General features: G+C 45.3%; 2 protein-coding genes across 2 annotated transcripts in view; both read right to left on the bottom strand.

Moving 5' to 3' along the window:
* Window positions 1-19,635, bottom strand: part of LOC144095226 (aurora kinase A-B-like) — a 58,936-nt gene that overhangs the window by 15,868 nt on the left and 23,433 nt on the right. Inside the window, exon 5 of the mRNA XM_077629015.1 lies at window positions 4,251-4,399. Within this exon, the coding sequence (XP_077485141.1) occupies window positions 4,251-4,399 (149 nt within the window). The remainder of the gene's footprint in view (window positions 1-4,250; window positions 4,400-19,635) is intronic.
* On the bottom strand, window positions 15,879-19,307 carry LOC144095205 (uncharacterized). Its single transcript, XM_077628995.1, has 9 exons — window positions 19,126-19,307; window positions 18,754-19,064; window positions 18,623-18,676; window positions 18,240-18,296; window positions 18,110-18,157; window positions 17,304-17,342; window positions 17,037-17,236; window positions 16,256-16,415; window positions 15,879-16,046 (listed from the first exon to the last, which is right to left on the bottom strand). The coding sequence occupies exons 2-9, from the start codon at window positions 18,893-18,895 to the stop codon at window positions 15,919-15,921; spliced, it is 828 nt and encodes a 275-aa protein (XP_077485121.1). The 5' UTR covers window positions 18,896-19,064; window positions 19,126-19,307; the 3' UTR covers window positions 15,879-15,918.

Here is a 19,635-nt window from a genome sequence, read left to right as displayed (position 1 = left end):
TATCGGTCGATTGTCCTCGGTACGCCAGGGGTTCGTAGGGTTTCGGCGGGGTCGACGAACCGGGACCTGCGGCGGGGGTATAGACGGCGGTGGAGCATAAAAGGCCGGGCTGCTAGGGTAGGCGGCAGAGGTGGGCGAGCGCCGTGTACCGGTGACTGCTTCAGCATAGGTGAGCGGCGCTGCCACAGGAGGAGGTGGGGGACTGGATGGCAGAACTGCAGCGACCTGCTCCTGAATAGCACGACGGACAGTGGGCGTGAGAGATGGCGCCAGGTAGTGCGGAGGGCAGACGGGGTCGGGAATGTGATGCAGCAGAGAAAGCTGGCGAGCGATCTCTTCGCGGATGAAGTCTTTAACCTGCTGCATGAACAGGGACTGCTCAGCAGACGAGCCACCAAGGGCCAAGCCAGCAAGACCCCCCGCAGGCGCGCCGGACTGCCGCGTAGATGCGCGTTGCTTGCGGAGTTCGTCGAAGCTTTGGCACAGCTGGATGACGGTAGCGACGGAGGTGGGGTTCTTCGCCAGCAGCATCTGGAAAGCGTCATCGGCTATGCCTTTAAGTATGTGGTTGACTTTATCCCCTTCGGACATGGAGGGGTTGACACGTCGGCGAAGCTCGTTTTAAAGGACGACCAGGTGGGAAGATCGGCCTCATGGTTGCGAAACCATAGATTGGCAACGTCCGTTAGGTAGAAGAGGACGTTGCTAAGTTTCACGGAATCGTCCCACCGATTGAAAGTGCTGATGCGCTCATAGGAGGCCAGCCAATCGTCGACGTCTTGGTCATCGGTGCCACTAAATGGAGAAGGGTCACGCTGGCGCTGCACCCCGTGACAGAGTACGGTGGCAGGGATGGGCTGCGATGGTTCACCCGGACCTTCCGGCATGGTGGCGGAGACGAAGAGCGTTCCACTTCGAAGTTCCAGGAAGAGGACCGGGACGGGAACCGAGGCACCTCCACCAAGTGTCAAGGCGTTTATTTGAAGCACAGGTCGGTTGGTCTTGGTTGACCGGCGACACGACGGGCACACTCACAGGCGTCGTTCGAAAAACCCAGCTGCACTTCGTCTGCTTCTTCGTTGTCCCGCTTGAACTCGTCCACTTCTTCGCTGCGCTGCGCCTGTCGGTCCCATTACACTGTTTATAACAGCTACGTCTTATCTGCCAAAGCATCAGGCAAGCGGCTCCACTGCACAGACTGGAAAGAGAACCTCGCTGAGGAGATCCTCGAAGCTGTTTTGCCCCAGTACCATGGTCGACGTAAACTGCCTGTCGCGGCTGCACCAATGCGGCTGCAGGCTTCCAAGTGGGCTCATTTTCCTCGCCATATCCCACCAAACAAACTCAAGCAGAATTCATCAAGGCTATGCTTAGTCTGCAAGACAAACGGGAAAAAGTCGGAGAGCCGGTGGGAATGTGAAAAATGTGAAGTTGCACTTCACATGCCTGTGTGCTTCAAAGCTTTCCATACATGCAAGTCATATTAGGCGGGATGATGCAGCGAGCCCTTCCGAACATAATAAAGTAAATTTTGTGTTTTTACGAGGTGTCCAGCGGAATTTATCGCTTTTTTTAAAGAGCGGCTCGCGCGTCCAACGCGCGTCGCTATTTCCGCGCGGAATACCAAGCAGGAAACGTCGCGGAGGGCGCGGAAGCCAATGGGTTAAGGTGCGTTTATGCACGCGCGCTGCACGGCGACGTACGTCACGTCGGCCAAAGCGAGACCCTCTATACTCCAACTGCGCTTGACCGCCGACGCGTTCGGCGGCTTCGGCTCACTCTGACCACACTGGCGGAGACTTGGAGCATGTCTCTATTTCGCGCCGAGTGCACAAGCCACCGCCTGCATGGCCAGACCGATTCGCCTCCACAGCGAAGTGCGCGTTGTCACGGAATTCAATATCTTCGGCAGTTGGGCGGAGCTGTTCTTTTCGAGCTCTTGGCTAATTTAATCCATTCACAGTACACACCTGAAGGTACATGCAAGTGGGCGAGAGAGCCCGATCTAGTGAACCCGTTTGATCTAGCGGAAGCCGCTGAAGCGTCGTGCGTCGGCTTTAGTTTCAAGCCGCCAACTTCAAACGCGACCGCTCTTAAGCACCCATCCGTTTTTTGTGGCAAAAATATATATATATATATATATATATATATATATATATATATATAAGTAAATAACTTGGCCCTTGCAACCGTGGGAGAACTAAACGACGCCTGCTGCAACGTGCAGCCGCGTCATTCAAGGAAACACAATCCGTTGGCTCCAAAGCCCCGGCCAGCCTCTGATAGGCGCAACGCGCCGACCATGTCCTGTCCCCTCGCGACTCCCCGCACTGGGGTTATGATATTTAGTTTGCAACGGCTGCTCACGGCGGAAGGGAAAAACGACCCGCCGGCACCTAACCTAACTGTGCTCCCTCAAAAGCATTACACGCTCTCTGGGGCTTAGGTCGCTGAGATGCAGGCCGGAGTTTTTGCGAGAATTACGTCGTCGGGTTCGGGAACGGGATCCATTGTAACGCTGCCAAGACGCCGGTGCAAACGTAAACGAAGCGACGATACCGATCCCCGATAAATGCCTTCAACGTGCGGCGGTGGTAGGTTTCATTTCGGCAGCTGCTAGACCGCACCGCCAGCCACCAGAAATCACGGAGTCTGCGCTTATGTCACGTTTCACGTCACTTCGTCCTGTGACGTCTTAAAGAGTTCTCGAGTTTGGATTGGAGCGGCGGGAAAAAGTTTTTCAACTTCGAATCCAAATTTCTTTGAAATAAATGCATCTTTCATTCCCGGACAAGCGGCAACAAAGCCATGAAATGCCGAACTATCAGATTTCGCTAACAAAAAGAATTTGATAGAGTTCTCCTCAGTGTCCCTTTAATGAGGCATAAATACATCGAAAGTGTCTCATCCCCAGAAAAACTGTCCATAATTTGAGTTGTCCAATGGGGCATGACTGTAATATAGACATGACAATTTAGGCTAGCTAAGCTAACCAACTCATCGCAAATTACCTCTCCAAAAATGGCTGCTGTCTGCCAGCACCCTCGAGCATTGTTCTCAGGCTCACCCACTTGTCAAAAATTGACCCCTTTCACAGATTTGTACGCTTCAATTTCTTCGTCTGTAGCAAAACATGTAAGAGGCCTCTGTATAACTGAATTCAACGAGTGGAAGTAGCCCTGTATTAAGTTGAACACTACGCCGGCACCTCCGCAGTCGTATCAGTGGATGTTTTAACAAATTCAAACCTTTTCAACATGTCCGCTCTTGCCTGTTTCACTTAGTACAAGGTCACACAGCAATTACTTACAATGAGACGCGAAAGATACTCATGGTTCACAGATCACAACGAGTTAAATGTCGTGGCTGGCTGTGATGTCCCTGCACACAACAAAAATATGGTGAACGCCGTGCCAGTCACTAGCGCCTCTTGCGGATGACGTCAAGTTAACGCCTACTATAAAGTTGTGCCCCATAAATAGGACTATGGACAATTTTTTCAGGAACCAAACTTTTCAGATATATTTGAGGTCTTGTTAATACGTAAACTCGCTGTTTACACAACTGAGTGTCAGAATGCACAGAGCCCATTGGGGCCCATGTACATTTGTCATGCTAATACGATCAATGATGGGAACCAACTGCACTAAGCAGACGTTTCGAGTCCTACATTTTGAGTGCAGGGCACCAGCAAAAGGCAGGGAAAGTTACATATGCCTCATTGATGGACCTTTTCCTTGTTGCTTCATGCTTCACATTGCCAAGGTGCCCAGTGAAAATACCTTACCATGGAATCCACTCAGTTACCCTTAAAGACAAGCGGTTGTCTTGCCTTCGCATTACACGCCTAGCCCAAGCCTATTACTTCCTCTTGATTTTGACTAGGATGTCTAACGTACGTTTGTTCCCTCACCCACTCTGTCTGCTTCCGGTCTCTAAACGCTACACCTATCATTTTATTTTCCATAGCTCACTGCCTTGTCCTTGACACAAGCTGAACCTCTTTCGTCAGCCTCCACGTTTCTGCTACGTAGGTGAGTACTGGTATGATACAGCTGTTGTACACTTTTCTCTTGAGAAATATTCGTAAACTGACATTCATGATCAGAAGGAACCTGCCATATGCCAGATGTACCAATGTGTCGGGCAACAGCAAAAGCAAACAGACGCACACAAAACAAGGCTGAAATCCCCCTTAGTACAAAGAAAGGAGACCTACTGGCTGGGCTGTGCTTGGTTGGCACACTTACCTGGAAGACGGTGCGTGCACGGACCAGCCGAAGTCGGCAATCTTGATCTCGCCATTGCATCCCAGGAGCAGGTTCTCGGGCTTGATGTCCCGGTGGATGACCTTCTGGCTATGGCAGACCTTGAGGGCATTGCACAGCTGGTAGATGTACTGCACAAGGAGAAACAGGCCCATAGGCACCAAATAAGCTAATTCAGTGAGGCAACGATGCTTTTCAGTTGCAAACAGCACCACCTTGCGGTGGCATCTCAATCAGTGTCTAGAGTGTGGTCACTATTACACAACAACAGCACACCACTTCTCTTCACAAATATCATCACACCTGCAAAGTACTAAGGGAGCACTGAAAGAGGTCATAGCTATATTCGAGTGTGGCAAAAGCCTGCAATCATCATTCAAATAAGCAATGCAGGTACCACCAGGCAGCATGGATACAAGCAGTGATGTTCCGAAGGGTGAGCTGTCAGGCTAGTTTGTGTTGCATTATGCAAAAAAATTAGTTCACAAAACAGAGCCAAAGGCAATGGAAAAAGGACAATGAGTTTCCCCCGTTGTCGTTAATCTGTATTTTGCACTAATTCCTTTACATAGTGATGTTCCATATGGAAAATGTTCCCTTTAATAGGGAATCTTTGGTTTAAAACTGGCCCTGGATTGTCACACTTTTAAGGGTAAAGGAACACCAAGGACAACTCCCCTGAATTTTTTTTCTTAGCAGGGGTGGGACTACAAAAAGTCATTTTGGAGGAATTTTTGGAGCAAGCAAAATTGTGTTTTGAAGCAATATGGCTCAGGCAAATTTGCACATTGGAGCAGTTTGGCGCAGCCAAAACTGCACTTCAGAGCCTCTTCGAGCAAACTAATTTTCATTTTCGAGCAATTTGAAGAAGATAAAAGTTCATTGTGAAGCTGTCTATATAATATAGCTGGAATTTTATGTGTCAAAACAATTTTATGATTATGAGGCATGCCGTAGTGTCAGTTATTTAATGTGAACTGACATCGCACAATACCCGTGCCTCTACAGCACTTCACCTCTATCAAAATGCGACTGCCTCTACCGAGGTTGAATCCGCGTCTTTCAGGTCAGCAGGTGAGCACCGTAAGCATTGTGCCATCATGGTGGCTCCTGAAGCAGTTTGTAGCAGGCCTATCTAAATTTCAGCAAAAAAACTGATCATGGAAGCATACTTTGAACCCCCCCCCCTCCCAAAAAAGTAAATAAACGAATACGAGCACTGTACTGCAACTGTTTCACTCAATGTGATCGGCTTAACTTTGAAGCAGATATACCCCATACTGAACCCACCTAATGAATACAATAGTAATAGGCACTATAGGTGTTTTAACAGTGGTAGCAGTCATAAAAAAAGTATGTACTCTGCAACAACGAATCTGACGGCAGCACGGCGCAGGCTTTCCCGTAAAACCAAAAACATTGATGGTGCTAACATTGAACTATGTATCACAGCGTTAACACTCATGACGAGCGAAAATGCTGGTTTAGGTTTGGTTTATGGGAGGTTTAATGTCCCAAAGCGACTCAGGCTATGAGAAACGTCGTAGTGAAGGGCACCGGAAATTTCGACCACCTGGGTTTCTTTAACGTGCACTGACATCGCACAGTACACGGTCCTCTAGAATTTTGCCTCCATCGAAATCCGCTGACGTTTGGTTTGCAACTTCCGGTTGTCGCGCCCAGCGCCCCAGCAGCAGCCTCGACAGCGTCTCCGCGGTCTCTCTTCAGCTTTCTGGATTGCAGCGCATGTCAGATTCCTTTGCTTGTTGTCTGTTGTTGCGGGCAAAAAAGACACTGCGGGTGGCTCCGGAACTCCCGACAGAAAGAGGCGCCAGACGTAAGTTGAAACCATAAGCGCGAAGGCAGTGACCTGGCTCGCGCTTGCCCGAGGGGGTCGCACGGCGGCACGAGCAGACGACTTTCACGGCTACCGGAAGTGTGCCTGTGGCGTCGTGGCTGCCGTGGCTCCAGCTAATGACAGCGTGTTGTGGCCTGCCGACATCACTGAACCAGTGAAGTCTATTTTCACGATTTTAGTTCCAAAATCCGTCACTACGAAAACACCAATCGCCCCCGAATTTTGAAAAACACGGTTTTTAAAAATTCATAACAAATCGCCGGCTCAGTTCCGAAGACCCATACTTAATGTGAACGCTCCTGAGCATCATTTGTACGCATTGAAAACATTTACAAGCGACTTTTAATTCATTGCATAGTCCCTTTAACCCTTTCAGGCATCATTTATCATTTTGAAAACAAATTGAAAACAAATTTTGCAGCCTAAATAGCACATCCAGGCCTCAAGAAAGCCAATTCATAAGTTTTTCTGAGGAAAACACCAATGGTTAAGTGTTTACATGCACACTCTCAAAACAGAAAACAAACACCCTAGGGATAGTGGAATAATTGTTTGTTTTTTTTTGTTGCCTTGGGTTTTATGGCACATAGGCAGCTAAGGCCATCATGCGCCAGGCTCAAGGTATAGAATAAGTTTTGTGCAAAATGTTTACAAATGGGAAATACTATCGATGGTGTAGATGGCCTAAAATATTGTACTGTCTAGTAGGGGAAGAAATCTGGAAAAGGCTAACTGTAAAAGCCTTAAAGCAGGTTAGGTAGCCTCAGCGGCTATCCTTGGCTGGGCAAGGATCCTGAGGCTCCTAACCAACCAAAGAAAGACCTCAGCCTTCTTCTCGGGGATGAGAAAATGGCTGAAGGTGTATCATGCAATACAGTGAGGCAGTGGTTCAAAATTTAGTTTTTCAAGTATGCCTGCTTCTTTTAAAAAGCTAAAAATAGAAGGTATGTTAACAATGGCATTATCATCTAAGAGCAGTGTTGGATGAAAAGAAATGCATTAATTATAAAATTGAGTAAAATACTTTTTTCTTAGTTTTTCCAGTTGCACACAAGAGAATAAAATGTGGTTAACCATGAGTTCATCTCCGCATTCTTGGCAAACATGTTTGTCTTATTTATTAGTAGGAAGTTGTGCGTAAGGTGCGTGTGGTCTATTCAGAGACGACATAAGATCACTTCCTTGAAACGTTCTTGGTGCACACACGACTTAAATTCACCTAAAACTGGTTTTACCAAGTGCAGTTTATTATTTACTTCATTGTTCCAAGCCGACTGCCATTTTTTCCTTAGTTTCCTTGCTACTAATTTCATGCAATCATTAAACGGTATATTTACTTTTTTTATTTCCTTGCCACGAACTTTAGCAGCACACACATCTGCTCTCTCATTGCATTTTATTCCCAAATGACTCGGGACCCAGCACAGTTTTATATTTTGTCCTTTAGCTGTGGCAGACACTATGTTGTGTGTGATGAAACCAAGCAGAGGGGTGCTGGCATCTTTAGAATGGAGAGATGTAAGTACACTTCAGGAGTCTGGGTAAATAATAGCATTTTTGAGGTTCTCACTTAGTATTTTTTCTATAGCCACACATACTGCGTAGCACTCCGCGGTGAAGATGGAGGAACACTGTGGTAGTCTATTTCCTCCGAATTCCCTCGCACCACTGCGCTTCCTACGCATCTGTTCTTGATCCATCAGTATAAAATTCTTCTTCGTCCTGTATTCTTGTATTATATGTTGCTGTGGAGTTTACTTTTTACGGAAATGTGTAAGAATGAGGTCAAAGGTTGCAGGAAAATTGTACCATGGAGGCAGTGGACCTCGTTTTCGAGCAATGCCAGGTAATGGATCCATTACGCCAAGGTTTTGGCACATCTCTTCAAAACGCAGGAGAAGTGGCCGTATAGCTAATGGTTTGTTGTTAAATAGTGTTCTTGTTCTAGATGGGCACTTTGTGACTATTTGGTGACTGATATGTTTACGCAGTGAACGGATTTTTAAAACGCACGAGCATGTGAGCTTGGTTCTGTCTGTAAGTGATGGTCCGTTGGTTTCCACATAAAGACTGTTTATGGGTGACGTCCTGTATGCACCGGTGGAAAGACGCAAACCCAAATTATGCACTGGATCCAGCCGTTTAAGGTACGATTGCCTTGGTGATCCATAAGCTATGCATCCATAATCTAATGTAGAGTGTACTATAGAGCAATGAATCTGTAAAAGACAAGTCCTATCGGAGCCCCAGTGTTTTCGTGAAAGTACTTTTAGTATATTCAGAGATTTAGAAGTGTTCTTTTTGAGGGTGTTTATGTGTGGTAGGAATGTGAGCTTTTTGTCATAAGTTATTCCTAGAAATTTGTGCTCATCTGTAACCGGTAGTGCGACTTCATTTAGATAAAGGGATGGATCAGCTTGGTGACTGATATGTTTAGGCAGTGAACGGATTTTTAAAACGCACGAGCATGTGAGCTTGGTTCTGTCTGTAAGTGATGGTCCGTTGGTTTCCACATAAAGACTGTTTATGGGTGACGTCCTGTATGCACCGGTGGAAAGACGCAAACCCAAATTATGCACTGGATCCAGCCGTTTAAGGTACGATTGCCTCGGTGATCCATAAGCTATGCATCCATAATCTAATGTAGAGTGTACTATAGAGCAATGAATCTGTAAAAGACAAGTTCTATCGGAGCCCCAGTGTTTTCGTGAAAGTACTTTTAGTATATTCAGAGATTTAGAAGTGTTCTTTTTGAGGGTGTTTATGTGTGGTAGGAATGTGAGCTTTTTGTCATAAGTTATTCCTAGAAATTTGTGCTCATCTGTAACCGGTAGTGCGACTTCATTTAGATAAAGGGATGGATCAGCTTGGTGACTGATATGCTTAGGCAGTGAACGGATTTTTAAAACGCACGAGCATGTGAGCTTGGTTCTGTCTGTAAGTGATGGCCCGTTGGTTTCCACATAAAGACTGTTTATGGGTGACGTCCTGTATGCACCGGTGGAAAGACGCAAACCCAAATTATGCACTGGATCCAGCCGTTTCAAGTACGATTGCCTCGGTGATCCATAAACTATGCATCCATAATCTAATGTAGAGTGTACTATAGAGCAATGAATCTGTAAAAGACAAGTCCTATCGGAGCCCCAGTGTTTTCGTGAAAGTACGTTTAGTATATTCAGAGATTTAGAAGTGTTCTTTTTGAGGGTGTTTATGTGTGGTAGGAATGTGAGCTTTTTGTCATAAGTTATTCCTAGAAATTTGTGCTCATCTGTAACCGGTAGTGCGACTTCATTTAGATAAAGGGATGGATCAGTGTGCAGTCCTCTTCTAAGCGAGAACAGAAGAGCTATGAACTTTTGCGTAGAAAACTTGAAACCATTTTTATCTGCCCATGTTGTTAGTTTATTTGCTGTCAGCTGTATTTGCTTCTCACACGATGTAACACTAGAGGATGTGCAAGCAATCTGGAGGTCGTCGACATAGACTGAATACACGATAGACTTTGGAATTATTTTTGCTAGGGAATTCATTTTTCCTATAAAAAGCGTGGTGCTTAACATGCACCCCTGAGGCACGCCGTTCTCTTGAAGGAAATTCTTAGAAAGAGTGGCACCCAGGCGTACTTGATATGAACGGTCGGTCAAAAGGTCACTCGAGCATTTCAGCATTCTACCACGGATGCCGAGGTCTCCAAGGTCCCGCAGTATGCCAAACCTCCATGTGGTGTCATAGGCTTTCTCTAAATCGAAAAAGACCGCAAGTCAGTGTTGCTTGTGTATAAATGCTTCTCGGACTGTGTTCTCTAGGCGGACTAGATGGTCGGTTGTAGAGCATGCCTTTTTAAACGCACACTGATGGATGTCAAGAAGATCACGTGATTGTAATAGAAGCATTATTCTAATGTTAAAAAACGCTTTCAAAGGATATGGCAAGTACGCTTGTTAGGGCTATCGGCCTATAATTGCCAGGGGAGGTAGGTACCTTTTCCGGGTTCAACAACGGTACAATAATGGCTTTTTTCCAAGCCTTCGGTATCTCTCCTGATAACCATATTTTGTTAAAAAATTTTAGAAGCGAGTCTACAGCGGGTTCGGACAGGTGAGCGAGCATTTCGTAACGGACCCATGTGGCCCTGGTGCAGTCTGTTTACCGGAAGAAAGTACGCTGTTAATTTCTGGTAGTGTAAATGGGCTATTATATGCTTTGTGAGCACTGCCCTTTATCGGCAGTATTTATCTTTCAGCTTTGTTTTTATATTTTAAAAATGATTCTGTATAGTGAAAGGAACTAGATACCGTGGAAAAATGTTCACATAATATGTCAGCTTGTTTTTTTGATATTTGTCTGTACACAAGGGGCTGTCAGAAGAGGAACTGTGAACGGAGAGTAGCGACCATCCAGTTTGTGTACTGCCTCCCACATTTTTTTCGATGAGACTTGGCTATTTATCGAGGAAATGAAATGCTGCCAAGATGATTTTTCGGCATTTCGACGTATGTACCGCGCTTTTGCTTTTTAAGGTTTATAAGGTTCTCCTGTGTGGGACATCGGCGAAATTACGCCAAGCTTTATTTTGTTGTTTTTTTGCTTGTTTTCAATCTCGTGTCCATCACACTTTATGGTTGCGTTGTACTATTCCTGAAGATTGGGGGATAGCCAAGTGTGCGGCAGCAAGAATACAATGTGAACTTTTCATTTATTTCTTTGACATTAAGATTTTCTAAAGCAATATTATCTAACGCGGCTGCTGTTCTAAAAAGCTGCCAATCTGCTAAATTGAGCTTCCAATGCTGTGGTTTTGTCGGGGTGACTGACGGTGGGGATGACAGGCTGATTTCAACAGGGAGATGATCGCTTCCATATGGGTTGTCTAAAACATCCCATTTAAAATTGCTACAAACTGATGAAGAGCTAATAAAACACTCATTTTTCCCGAACTAGGGAGCAAAAAGTAGGTTTACCAGTGTTCAATAAAAATATATTGTTGGATAGTATAAAATCCTCAATAACCTGACCTCTGCTATCGGTTTTCTCACTGCCCCAAAAACAAGAGTGTGCATTAAAATTGCCAACTATCAAGTATGGCTCCGGGAACTGTTAAAAAAGGTTCTCCGATTCATGTTGTGTTACTTCGGGATGTGGTTGGAGATATATGCTACAAAGTGTAATGGTTTTGTAACCAGCCACAGTGGCTGCTACGGCTTCGAATCTAGTTTTCAGTTTGATCTCGCCAGCTGCTACTCCAGGTTGTACAATGATGCCTACGACCCCGAGAGTACGCAAGCCCCCTCTCAGTCACGGCGGAAGACAGTATACTTCTTTAGCACCTTTGTGTGCTGAGGGCCTAGATTCGTTTCCTGCACACATAAAGCAATAGGGGAAATTGTGTTTCAAATGTCTTTTATGTTGTTACAGTTATTTACGAGACCTCTGCTGTTCCAGTGAATTATGAAAGCCATCTTAATGTTGTGTGCGTGTGTGCACATAAAATTAGATTAACTTTGGTTTGGCCCCGTGACTCGGAGCCTCACATTTTTTGATGGATCCAAGGACCTCCGCCGTCCGTCCGACATGGACGGCACGGGGCTGCCTGCCCTGGGTCGTGTCCATCTCCTCTGCATAGGCGCTGGACGACCGTGTAGGACGCACGCTGACTTTTGAGTTAGCCCTCGACCTGTGGGAAGAAGTCTTGAGACCCGCTGACCCGGGGGTCTGCGCAGCCTGCATTGTGGTTGGCGGAGTAGTGTCAGCTACTCCATCATGGAGCGCGGATGGCCCTGCCATAGGCGCACTGCATGCAGCCTGGACAGGTGCCAAAGCCTGGTGTGATGTGCCGCGCCCACGCACCACATCGGCAAAGTTTGTTTTTGCAGTGAAGGAGAATCTGTTTGTTTCGGCGTATCGCCTTCTTGCTTCCTTGAGAGATGTGTTCAGTGGTTTTCAGAGTAATTATTTCTTTTTCTTTCTTCCAGGACAGACAAGCACTGGAGTATGCAGCATGGGCTCCTCCACAATTTGTGCACCGCGGGGCAGCAACACATTCATCTGACTGGTGGTCCTTTGAAGAGCATTTCACGCAAGTTTTGCGGCCCCGACAACTCTCTGAGCCTTGGCCGAACCTCTGGCAATTGAAGCATCTGCGTGGGTTGGGTATATATGGCCTTACATTTATTTTCATGTACCCGACTTCAATGCTTTCAGGTAGAGTGCTGGTGTTGAAAGTGAGGATCAGGTGTTTCGCATCTATTTCCTTGTTATGCTTCCGGATCTTTATCCGCTGAACATTTATGACATCTTGGTCGGCAAGGCCTTCAAGCATTTCTTTTTCATAAGAGGTGAACAAAGTCAATTTTTGATATGACGCCTCGGACTGTGTTCAAAGATCGGTGTGACGTGATGGAGACAGGAACTCCGCTATCGATTCAATGTTCGCAAGTTTCGAGTGCTGGACGGTGTCACATAGTTCGAGCAGTAAGTCCCCACTAGCCATTTTTGATACCTTGTACCCAAAGCCCAAGGTATCTGTCAGGCACTTTGCCACCAGGAACGGGGAACTCAGTCTTGCTTGTTGCTCTTCAGCTTTGCTATGAATAACATGAAATTTTGGGAATGACACTTTTGTTTTTTGAAAAAAATCTTCATCGTTCCGCCCTCTTTTTAGAGAGCGACCAAGTTTGGAATGGAAGGGAGCCATAAAAAATTTAGCTTTTCAGTCATGATGCCAGCCGCCCAACCATGGGACGGGACTGGAACTTGCACACAAGTCCTGCCCATGCCAGCTGTACACGTCAACTATAACCAAATATCACGAAACCTAGGGTAGTTCGCCATAACACGTTAACCCTAACCACCCAAGAAGAAACGAAAAAAGAAACTGTGAAACGAGCAGGAGACACGACACTAGTCAGAAAGAAGATAGGAAAGTAAAAGATGGAGAGGAGGACAGGAAAAGGGAACTGCCGATTTCCCCCGGTCGGGTCAGGTCGGAGGTGCCATCTAAAGGAAACTGGGGCCAAAGTGGTGTGTTGCCTCCGCCAAGGGGCCTTTAAGGTCCAAACGCTCGGCATCGGCTCATTCACCAGGATCCCCTTTTCCCCACACACGGCGATGCCACGCACGGCTAGGCGCGGGTGCACGGGTCCGTGGTGATGCACTGTTCACCATCATCCCCCTGGAGAGATGTCCCTGCAGATGCTCGGGAACCCCTGGTGTCGCCACTCACCAATGCCTCCAAGCTGCAGACGCCCCCCTATGGGGAAATTCTGCGTTTCAAATATGCACATGATCCAAGAAATCCAGGAAAAATAATGACATTCACTAGCTGGCATAAAAAAGCATTCATCTGCTAAGTGAAGTACGCTGACTTTGCCTGAAATGAAGACTTTAGTGCTAGCTAACTTGCCGTGGTGGCTCAGTGGTCAAGGCATTCGGCTACTGATCCAGAGTACTGGGGCTCGAACCCGGGGGCCGCATATTTGGATGGAGGCAAAACGCTAAATAACCCATGTGCTCTGTGATATCAGTGCACATTAAAGATCCACAGGAGGTCGAAATTATTTCCAAGCCCTCCACTACGGCACCTGTTTCTTCCTTTCTTCTTTCATTCCCTCCTTTATCCCTTCCCTTAGGAAGCTTGGCTCAGGTGTTGGATGATATGCCAGACAGATACTGCGCCATTTCCTTTCCCCAAAAACCAATTTTTAGTGCTAGCTACCACACAATGAGAAAAAGCTGATAGTTAGCAATTTACGCAAATATCTGCGAAGTGCCTTAAGTGTTTAGAAGGGAAATTTTTTTTTTCGGCTAAATATGTTACAAACAAGTCTAGCTTGATAAATTACTGCCATTAAAGGGGTATGAGAGGGGCTCTCAATAAAGTTGTTAAAGGGCACAGTTTCACAAATATCCTCCAGCAAGACTTTTTTAATGCCCTTTCTAGTAGCAGAGTTTTTTGAAGTCAAAATTTGAATTTCAGCCCTCTGTGTGCCTTTCCCTCTCCTTTCATCATTTTTTGATTGTTCAAAGGTCCCCACAGCTGCGGATGGACCCAGGAGTTCCCCCAAGGGCAGAGCTCCCTGACCCGCCAGAACAACAAGGCTGACTGGCAGTGGCCATGGTAGCTGCCCGAGAAAGAACCCAATGAACCACGGATATCCGTCGTACGTCAGTTTAAGATCCGAATCTCCAGTGCCAGGGGAGGATGTCCGTAGGGCATTCGTGAGGACGTCCGTATTCGGATATCCGCATCGGAGATTTGGTGTATGTCTGATGGACATCCGTTATCGGATGTCCGATGAATATACGATTCTGTATAGCCATGGAATGTCCGTTTTCATCCTTTCGTGGATATTTTGATGAGCCTGCAGCTGTGCATTGCAAATTTCAACATGCATTTTAATTTCTACAGTGGAGTGCTTAATGAAACAATTGCTTAAACCTTCTAATGGCTTTGCCTTTGCATGCAAATGTAAAAAAGTTAAAACCACTGATGCTTCCTATAATTGGCTGCATTTTTTAGCTCAATTTGCGTGAGGTGTTATTTACTTCAAACTGTCCACACATTTTCAGACGTAATCTGAAATATCTGCACATTCACTTTTGTATGTGAGCTGCACAATATAAGCGCTCTTAACACATCATTCCACTCTCGGCATGAATCTGTTATGGAAGCATTATATTGAAATTAAAAGCAATCATAACCTCTGGAGAAATTCAAACAAATATTAAATATTCAGCAGCAAACAAACGCAGGGCCCACAAAAGCTTTCAGGATACCAAAGGCAAAAAAAATCTCAATGCCCTGGCTGCTATCAATTGAAGCGCAGCCAGGCATTTGTGGTTGTGTTGTGGAGCCTGGGCGAGGCAGTTCAAATTTAACCAATCATTCAGTCAGTGGCCACATACTGACTGTCAAGCAGCTCAGCTTTTTTGATTCCGAGTTCCAAAACACTTTCGTATAGTATAGATTGCATGAAAACAATGTCTTGTGAAAATCTTGCACCCAGAGGGTATCCAACGAGCACCAAGAGCCAGCACCACAAGCTTCAGTAACACTGGCAGCAAAACATCAACAGGGCACTGATTGTGGTGTTTTGTGCAACAGAAGAATGAATTGCAGTATCCACATCATCATGTGTCACTTCCTGAAGATGCCTCGTCCTCCTGACCGAGTCTGAAAGTATAGATTGCATGAAAACAATGTCTTGTGAAAATCTTGCACCCAGAGGGTATCCAACGAGCACCAAGAGCCAGCACCACAAGCTTCAGTAACACTGGCAGCAAAACATCAACAGGGCACTGATTGTGGTGTTTTGTGCAACAGAAGAATGAATTGAATTTCTCTAAAACATCAAACATTTATTGGCCAGATGTTTAATCCACCAGGGTGGAGTAGATTTGTTGTAAGGGAGTAATTACTCATTGGCATCCAGCCAAGCGCAGCCATATGACTACAGAGGAAAGCCATACAGCTCTCTCAGAAATTTCGCAGGTAAAGAAATATTCGTCCTTGTCCGGGATTCAAACCCGGGACCATCGCTTCACCGAAGCAGTTGCGCTACCAACTGAGCTAACCAAGACGGCGAGCTTATGGTACCTTGCCATCCCAGTTAGCTCAGTTGGTAGCACGACTGCTGTAGTGAAGCGGTGGTCCCGAGCTCGAACCCATGCAGACCAGGACGAAGTTTCCTTCAACTGCAAAGTTTCTGAAAAAGCTGTATAGCTTTCCTCTGTAGGCGTATGGCTGCGCTTGGGTGGATGCCAATGAGTAATTACTCCCTTACTAAACATTTATTGCAGAAAATGCTGAGAGAGTTTTTGATTGCAGCGCTCCTTGGCTCGGCGCAGCCACTCTTTAATTGCAGTATCCACATCATCATGTGTCACTTCCTGAAGATGCCTCGTCCTCCTGACCGAGTCTGAAAGTATAGATTGCATGAAAACAATGTCTTGTGAAAATCTTGCACCCAGAGGGTATCCAACGAGCACCAAGAGCCAGCACCACAAGTGATTGTCATGCCTGCTGATCGCTTAATTTTAGTGGTACAGTTTTTTACCACGAGCCTCAACTACAGCATGCACACTCTTGAAACATAAAAACATATCTGCATGGAAAATGTTTGCCCACCAAAGATGACTGAGCGAAGTTGAAGCGCATCAAAGCGCTCCTTTCCTTTTCTTCCATGCATCGAGAACTGCGCTGCCAAGCTGTCTTTCATCAACTGGGCCATCATTGTCCGTACAGTGACGGGCACTGATTTCGTACCATAGGACTGGAGTTGTGCTATCTGAAAGAGAGCACCACGAGTTCATAGCTAGCAAAAGAGCATGGTTCACAAACTGCATTAGCAGGAGCAGTTGCAAGCTGTAATTAAAAGGGCTGTACAAACAAATGGACAAACAGTAATATGAAAATGTTCTCAATGTAATGGAACCCCTGAGAATGAATAGATCAACTTGAAAAACAAAACGATAAAAAAAGGCAGTATTGTTTCTTGAGCTTTCCTAACTGGTTTATAGTGCAAGAAGAAACAAAGGAATCAACATATCTTTGGCAGTAATTAACAATGCATAGACTCATTAATGTGAAAGTGCAATTGCAGAGTTGCCAACCTCAGCAACTGCATTCACTTGGCAAAGGGCTTAGTTACCAGTCTGCTAGGGTACATGTAAACAATATTACCATCACATATGTCACGCCTACTGCAAAAAAACAAAGGGATTTGGTTTTTAAGCTGCTACATATCTGTTGGCGCTAAATCAATGCAAGACAAGTTGCCGTCAGCAAAAACAAAATCCAAAGTAATAATTGTTTAGCTGTTTCACACAAAAACGTACCTAAGGCATGTGAAAACAAACTTAATTCCTCAGATTTGCAGCATGGACAGATACTAACCGAAGTCACTCACCAGGGCATTTCTCCGTTCGGGAGTGAGTCCAGAATCAAAGGCCTTCAATTCTTCAACTGTCCCAAAAGGCTCACTAACAACACAGTCTGTATTCTCTGGAACTTGACTTTCTGGCCTTGTGATACCAGAAAGCAGTTCCAGAATTTCAGTCTGTGTGTGCCTTATAATAGCAAAGTTGGACATAACTCGTCTCTGGAAATCTACAGGCATAAAGAAGCTGGTTACAATGCTGTCAAAAATCCCAACAGCAGGAAAGTCAGAACTCACCAGCATAACCGAGACACCGAGAGCAGTTATGCGCACCACCTGGAGGGATAAAAAAGGATGGCATTAGCCTAACAGCTCTGAGAACTACAAGTTATTAAGCACAAAAAAAAAATTTCAAGCAGCCTTCGCCATTGCTCATAACTGTTTCCTTGTGCCGATGTTCTGAAAGAACCAAATGAAAAATGCAATTCTGTTCATTACCAAAGATACATCGCAGTTGGAAAAGCAACAGCTAAAAGTTAGACAATGGGACACAACGAAGAAATGACACTACAAAAGCTGTGCATCTGCTGAGTAGTTTTTGAATTTTCCTTTTGTTACACTATGCTATATATATATTCAATTTTTTCGACAGCAGTTAAGACACTTGTTGCTCAGAAAACTGAATACTAAGAATGGGAACTTTTTTCCACCGCCATCAGATAATAATTTGTGATGTAAAGACCAAAAAGAACTTTCTAGACGACAGTGTAGGCTGGCACAAAGGATTTGCATGCAACAATCGCTTGCAAAACCATGGTAAAGAGTGGCAATACTTGTACCTCGTTTTAAGGTCTTCTCTAGCTTGCACAAACTCAGCATTCAGTAAGGGGATGTACTGATGCAGGCAAACTTAAAATGTGTTCTCGGAGTTCCTTTAAAGCTGGACACCACTTACTGCTGCCCATGTATTGATGTGAAAAGTGGTTACAGTAAATAAAATCGGAGAATGCTAAGAGAAAATAGAAGCGTTGGGGGGTATTATAAAACAGCAGAACTGGGATACAAGGAAGCAATAGCACAAATGCCCTACAATCATTACTTACATTGCTGAGAAGGGCTGGGTGGCACTTCCCGCTGCAGGGCCAAGTCAGCTGTGTATGCATGCGCAAGGAATTTAAATTAATATTTACAACAGAAAACTAGAAACTCAAACTGTAAATTAAAGGTAACTACCAGTGGCTGCCCTTGAAGTGCTTTGCCCTGCCAGTGGGTCTCCATTCAAGCCAGGGCCTGAGCAAAGAAAAATTCATTTTGCAAAATGACAATGGAATTGTCAATTGTGGCATTTGGACTGTCTGGAAACTAAAGAATGTCAGTAGCACATACTACCATGCTTTGATTTCAACATTCAGGTGCTTGGAGGGAAGAGATAAATGCAACGTGTCTTTACATCCAGCAGAGTTTATGTAAAACAAAAACAATCAAGCTCTGCAGCTCAGGCACATTCATATGCCTGCCTGATATGCCTTAATGAGCAGTCTTGTAATAAAATATTGAAATGCCTTAACTGCTATAGCACGTGGAAACTCTACAAAATGGAAATAAAATTTACTTACCTTGCAATCGCTCTGCAGAATTTGCTGGCTCTTCAGCATGAGGGGTCACATAAGCTGTGTATGAATGCACAAGGAAAAATGAATATTTACAACACAAAATAGAAACTCAAAATGTAAATAAAGGTGATTACCAGTAGCAGTTACTTCATTAAGACAGCTGTCCAAGGCTGCCACATTCTCTTTTTGGCTGCGGGCTGAGAAAATAAAAATAAAAATAACGCCGCAAATGCACAAACTATAGAATAATAAAGCAACGTACGAGTGTTCCTGCATTCCATAAGTCCCCGTGGAGCGACAGGATAATCCTCTGGTTCAGAGCTGTCGCTGTCGTTCCAGCGGTTAGGCCGCACGATTCTCCTCCGCTTCGGCGTGCTCTCATCAGTTGAGAGGTCTGAAGTGAACCGGGCTAGCTCAAGTTTCTTGCGCCCTTCTCCATATGTGCCTAAAAAATATATATAACCTTGACCTCAGCTGTCATTTCAAAATCAGCAGTATATTCTTACGGAATATCCCTTTCACGCTTGCAGCATATTCCACGAATTCAGATGAAGGGGGATCCCCGCGCCGCACCAGCCTTACGGCTTTGTCTGCAGCGACACTGGGCCACAGGCACTTGTCGCCGTTCAGCCACGTGCATGGAACTAACTCCACTTCGCGTGTGTTGTTGAATTCAACAATTGCGTACATGTCTGAAATAAACATATATATAGATATATATATAAAGAGTTCACAGAGAAAGCAAGAACTTCCTATATGGCATCTCAGATCTGATCGAAAGACAACTTACCATCAACTTGTGGCACCGATGGGGCTATGCTGACAGTGGAATAGAAAATGCGCGCTAGAGGCACTGGGCTTGTCCAGGCTTGGCTATGAACGGATGGGGTGCAAACTAGTGCAGCCTCTAGCGGTGTCATTGCGATAGAAAAATTATAAAAGCAATAATAAATTAATAAATTTTATCACATAGACAAATAAAACTACTGTAGGTAACAATTTTAAAAATAAAATGA

The sequence above is a fragment of the Amblyomma americanum genome, chromosome 1 (assembly GCF_052857255.1).
Source record: "Amblyomma americanum isolate KBUSLIRL-KWMA chromosome 1, ASM5285725v1, whole genome shotgun sequence".
In the NCBI taxonomy this organism is placed as follows: domain Eukaryota; kingdom Metazoa; phylum Arthropoda; class Arachnida; order Ixodida; family Ixodidae; genus Amblyomma; species Amblyomma americanum.
The sequence above is the reverse complement of the archived record's forward strand: the minus strand, read 5'-3'. Positions and strand labels throughout refer to the sequence as shown.